Source organism: Macadamia integrifolia, chromosome 7 (genome assembly GCF_013358625.1).
Source record: "Macadamia integrifolia cultivar HAES 741 chromosome 7, SCU_Mint_v3, whole genome shotgun sequence".
Classification (NCBI taxonomy): Eukaryota; Viridiplantae; Streptophyta; class Magnoliopsida; order Proteales; family Proteaceae; genus Macadamia; species Macadamia integrifolia.
In genome coordinates, this window is record NC_056563.1 from 27,290,578 (window position 1) to 27,296,630 (window position 6,053).

A 6,053-nucleotide genomic window follows, 5' to 3' on the forward strand; every position below is an offset into this window, starting at 1 on the left:
AGTATAATTAGTGTGGCTGAGATTTGAGCCCAACAATTACTGATCCCAAATGTGACTGTAAATTAAAAGAAGTGCGGAATAAAAAAAAATATTACAATCACATAACACAAAGATTTATAGTGGTTCAACTCAATTCAAATATAGTCCACTCCCTACAAGTTCCGCTTGTAAAGTATTCCACTAGCTCTTCCCTTTCAGTACAGTAGGTAGGGAGAAAAACATTTACAGAATCTTTTAAGGATAAGAGTATCCGTACAATCCCCTTTTTAGGTAGTGAGGCACCTTATAATCTCTTTCAAGGTAGAGAGTGACCTTACAATTCTTTTAAGGTAAGAGGATCCTTATACAAGTCTAAGTACAATCTAGACTTAATGTAAAAATAGAAAATTAGAGAAGTGGAATAAATAGAGTGTTACCTCTGGTGTGGTGTAAATGATGTATGCAATGAAGAGATGATAATTTCACCTTCATGTAAGTCTTCACTAAACCTTGACTTGACCAATGAAGGTGTGAAAGACTTTGACAAGGAATTGAGCTTTAATTGTCATGGAATGATGAACAAAGGCTCAACTAGTGTGTAGAGTGTTTTTTGACTTTCAATGCTCTCAAAAGAATGCTCTAATGCTTGGAATAAATTGTTAATTAACTAAAAGCATTAGTGATATTTATAGGTGAGATTGGGTGATAATGTTAGGTAGAAAATCTCACTCAAATTGTCATATTTTGGGTCCACCAGTCGATTGCCATAGAGCCGTTGGACAAAAAACTAACCGTTGGAGCCAGTTGGGTCTCAGCTGGATTGGCATTGATAAACTGGATGCATCGACTGGGCAGGTGCCAGCCGATCGTGGCTTCCAGCCGGTCGACTGCCCACAGGCTCAGCCAGAACACTTTGACAGTGTTATGTAATTCTGACATTTTTTCGGTCTTTCGAACTTAACTCTATGGTCTGACATCAGACTGACTTGATTCTAGTTGCGTTGGACTCATGACTCGAATCTCTACAACTTTCATGAAGGGACCATCTCATGATACCTACTTTTAGGTTACCTAAAATGTCTTTGAATCAGGTCAATGTGGTTTTTCAAAAAACTAACTAGGACATATTTTTCCTAATATGTTCCTAACCACTTAAAGGCTTTTCACACTTAGTCAAGGTGCATTCTAAGGTCATTCTAGTATGAATGCAATGCAATGCATGAAGTGTGAGTGCACATATGCATATGGAAGATACAATTTACAATGTAAAGAGCAAACTATCCTAGAGGTCTTCAATGAGCTTCTTCACTTGAGTCTTTTATTCCTTGGTATTTCATCTTCATTTCTTCTCGTTAGCAATTCCTTGTCTTCGAGTTTCATGTCTTGTCATTCTGAAGTTTTGAATCTTAGAGTTTGTCATGTAGGCATCAACCTTTAATCTGTCTTTACACTAGGCTTACACAAGGCACCATTCAGCAAATGTGGTTGAAACCCACTATTTTTTTATTATCATCAAAACCATTTAAGAGTGTAAGCATGTTCCCAACAGATTCAACCAATCCAAAACTTTATGAGTAGTCACTTTAAACTTCTGGCCTCCTTCCATAAGTGGCTTAGAAGTGCAGTTGCTCACTTTTTCTAGGGTGGCTCTGACGGTTCTATTAAGATACATTGGCTATTCTGGTCGAAGCTCATGCAGTCTAAAGTGTGGTGATATTGGCCTTTGCGACCCTACTGTGCACAATAAGGGTTTGTTGTCTAGAGTGGCATGGAAGTTGTATTCATACCCAGACTCCCATTTGGAATTATTGATCCCTTCCCAAGATAAATCGTTTCTATGGAGGGCTTGTGTAGGTGGCTTAGCTACAAGAGATGGATTTGCGGCTTGTGATATAAACATTGATCGACTTTTTCGCTCAAGCTACGTAGTTTGGCTACGCTCTTTCTCTCTTCAAATCCCTAATCCATATGAGTTTACATTACAACAATGGGTATCTCAGTGGAGCTCATTTCAAAAATTAGGGAAGAAGATTGCTCGCAATTTGGTCACCATGAGTTCATTCATAGCATGGTACTTATGGAGAGGTCAGGCGACTGGGCCCGTAAGGACTGAGGGCTTGAATTTAGTGATGGACTGACATTATAATTTGAGAAAATATAGGGGTAGCTATGTAATTTCAAAATTTTCTCACTTCAACCCTAACTTATCCTCTTATAAAGTGTTACTTACGTTCGCTCGCTCGATCCTTTCCTCTAGGGTTTGCTAAAGGAGGGAGGGAAGCTCACAAGTTCTAAACCCTCACGGTCATCGGATTCGTTTGCAGAGATGGTAAACGATTCTTAGTTTGAATTATCTGTTTCTATTGCAATTCTCTGTTCGTAATTTCTAATATTTTGCCCTTTGTGTTCTTTGGGATTCACTTTGTCGCACTTCTTAGATCTTAAACACTAGATATGCGTGTTAATTTAACTGTCTTTGATGTTCATTTCATGGTGGATTTTCGAATTTTGTTCTGTTACGAATTTATACAAGTTTTCTTTGTTTTCATATTGTTAATTTTCTTGGGCTTCTGAGGCATTTTGATAGATCATTTAGTTTTCTTCAATGAAGATTGATTTACTGAAACCTCAATTTGTGTAACTTCCAAAATCCAAGTTCAGCTCTTTCTTGCAAACCTTCCTACCTTTTCTTTTTGTTACTGTATTTTGTTATGCTATCAACAAAACAATTTTTTCCACTCGAAACTATTGAACTGTGATATTTCTCTCTGCAGTATTATCTGGATTTTGGAATGTTGCTGCTCTAAACATGTTTCTGTGGATTAAGCTATCTTCTTTTACATTTTTTTTTTAATCATTTTTCTGCAAATAGTTACAGATCTATTACTTAATTGGAAGAATAGCCAATAGTTATGGCATTGTTCAACCAACAGAATTGGCAGTCACTACAACCCATTTCATGAAGTTGAGTTGGCTCCTCTGGAAACTAAGAAATCGTTTTTTCTCTTTGTACTCGCAGTAGTTAGAGAATTCTAAAGTGTTCTCACATCTTGTGTCTCAAAATATTATCCATTCTCCACCTTGTGATCCTTTCAGTTGTGGTGCCTTGTTACTTGGCAAAACAGTGCCCTCATGTGCTTATCCCCTTGTGCACTCCTTAAATCTTCTTTGTAAGAAGCCCAACAGATGCAAATGCTCTCACGAACATTAAAACTATTGGACCTAATTTTGAGTCTTTCTTAGTCCTTGAGGTAATATTAATCTCCACAGCCCTCAGCTGTGGCCCTATCTACATCCCAAAGTGCCTCTGTTTTGCTTGTACTGCTTTTAGTCTTTTTACATGTTCAAGCTCACATACAAGGATGCCACAGATAACCTATGATGGATTAAATGTGTTGTATTGCCCCCAAAAAAAAAAAAAAATCTCAGCAGCCAGATTCAAATTTTCTTTCTCTCCATGCTAGATGAATCAAATGAAAGAACAGCAAAACACATGATGGACAGTCGCTCATAGGTAAAATGCTTCATGAAGCAGATCAAGAGGGGACCACATAGATATGTTTGGCAATAGGACGAGCCACAAATATTCCATATGGATTCCAGCTCACAGCTACAAAGGTGTCAGACAGTATCAAATGAACCACATCCATTCCTTATAGTGTCTCTATGATTTTCATGTCTGAGGTCTGGATAAGTAGTTGAATTTTATTATGGTTGTTCTTTCTTGAAGTGAGGAATGGTTGGAATTGGGGTGGGGGCCTGGGGGGGAGGTTCTGACCCAGCAAAGGGGAGCCATTACCTACTTTGAAACAATCCGATTTTTGACAATCTCAAATTCTTTCTTAATTGCATTTGCATGCTCTAGTTTTCAATTGAATATGCATTGAAAAATTGAAGTATCCCAGATTTCTACAGCATTTATGACTTGTTCTACTTGTAAATCTGTGGTTTCTACTTTGATCCTCTCAATTGCAAGTAAATAGTTCAATGTTGACTAATTGATAAGAATGATTTTGGGATCTAAAGATCACAAGTTAAAGTGTTTTGTTTCTATTTCCTATGGTGTCCTGTAGGCTGATTATATTGATTTCAGTGTATAGCTTGTAACATAGAACTTGGTGGCCGAGACTATGTTTCCCTGACAAGAATGGTGGTTAAGTGTATTGGTAGGATGACATTTTATGTGGGCACACGGTGAAACCTTGTGTTGTATCCTATTGCTTGAATGTTATGTTTACATATGAAAATTAACCTTGCATTGTTCAGGTGAACGTACCAAAGACTAAGAAGACATACTGCAAGAGTAAGGAGTGCAGAAAACACACTCTGCACAAGGTCACCCAGTACAAGAAGGGTAAGGATAGCCTTGCTGCCCAGGGTAAGAGACGTTATGATCGTAAGCAGTCAGGTTATGGAGGACAAACCAAGCCCGTCTTTCACAAGAAGGTATAAACTTGTCTATGTATTTGTGGGTATTCATGTTCATTTAACATAGAAGAAAAAAAATTAAACTCACATCTTTTAACTTGTGATGTTTTCAAATATTAATAATTGCCGTTACATTAATTTCAGATAGGGATGTTAGACCTTTGTTAAATATTTGTGCTGAACTGTGTTTCCTACTTTTTTCTTCCCTAATCAGGCTAAAACTACCAAGAAGATCGTGCTGAGGTTGCAATGCCAGGGTTGCAAGCATGTGTCTCAGCACCCCATCAAGGTTAGCACACCCCCCCCCCCCCCCAAAAAAAAAAAAGTGTGAATTTTTTTTAAGAATGCTTCTTTTCTTCTCTTTATTGATCGTTGCTGTAATTATCTCTGCAGAGGTGCAAGCATTTTGAGATTGGTGGGGACAAGAAGGGAAAGGGAACTTCACTTTTCTAGATGGGTTTTTGTGGTCATTCAGTATCACTTATTTGTTCATGTTTAGTAAGACAATTATTAGATCTTTAATATTTTTGAAGACTTTCGCTCAAAGAAACGTAGCAGTGTTAGCAACCAAGAGAATATTCTCTTCCTGTTTATTATTAAGATCCGGAAAACCACAGAACTGATGTTTCAATTTAAATAACAGATATAGTAATTGATGCATCCAGATCCTTTCCAACAACTGGGGACGCCCAGTGAGGGATCCAACGGCTGGGAGTCCCAGTAGTTGGAGAGGAACCGGATGCATTATTGAGATGGATTCAGATCCTCTCCAGGTGGGCGTGGGTGGAGAGGGACCACTGGACAAGTCAGGAGAGAGAACAGGAAACAGTGAACAGGAATCAGGATACACACTATTCAATGGGTGGCCTCTCCAGCTGCCCCTAAACTGCCTGGGATCCTCAGAATGACAAGGATTGAGATCCTCTTAGGTGTCGGCCAGGTCTTGCCAATACATGTGTTCAAGTGATGATCCAACTGTTCTTAGCACAGTGCTTCTGTTTTGGTAGGTAGATCACTGCTGTTGGATTACCGCTTGGATATGTGTGTATCCCCTCAGGTAGCTATGGGTAGATCTGGGCGGAGAGGAATGGGATTGGCATTATCCCATTCTTCAAGGAATATTCTTTTTATCTGAATGGTTGAACATACCTTTTATTATGGTGCGATATGATCTCTCACCCATACAATAGCCGTGGCCGAGGGATTCTCCTTTCACATAGGATTTAGATCCTCTGCAGCCGACTGGAGAAGATCTAAATCCTTGACATAATGCTCAATCTTTATACAGTAATAACAAGGGTTAAAGTTAAAGGTATGGTCCGTCTGCGTTGCATAATATTCAAATTATTAATGAATTGTTGGTTTCAATGTTTTTAGAGTGCTATCATAATAATAATTCCAATTATTTATGGATATATGCATTGTGTGCGAAGAACAAAAGAGGATATTTGAATAAATTAAATTTTGAAATTTGACATGTGGTTAATCTCATGACCGCAGAGCTCTATCTCTCTTGTACAATTTTAGAATTTGCAAGTCAAAAGGGTGGGAGCCCTGAGGAAGAAATAAGAGTGATGATCCCAGGTGAGATGATTCCGGAGGCGTTTTATCCACTACAAAACATCAATGGACCAACCCCCTGGATA

At 38.4% G+C, this 6,053-nt stretch overlaps 1 protein-coding gene across 1 annotated transcript; it reads left to right on the forward strand.

Moving 5' to 3' along the window:
- Positions 1–2,159: 2,159 nt before the first annotated feature.
- LOC122083304 (60S ribosomal protein L44) lies at positions 2,160–4,978 on the forward strand. The gene is made up of 4 exons (XM_042651060.1): positions 2,160–2,308; positions 4,246–4,425; positions 4,622–4,696; positions 4,801–4,978. Exons 1-4 carry the CDS (start codon positions 2,306–2,308, stop codon positions 4,858–4,860), a joined length of 318 nt encoding a protein of 105 aa, XP_042506994.1. The 5' UTR covers positions 2,160–2,305; the 3' UTR covers positions 4,861–4,978.
- The last annotated feature ends 1,075 nt before the right edge of the window (positions 4,979–6,053 follow it).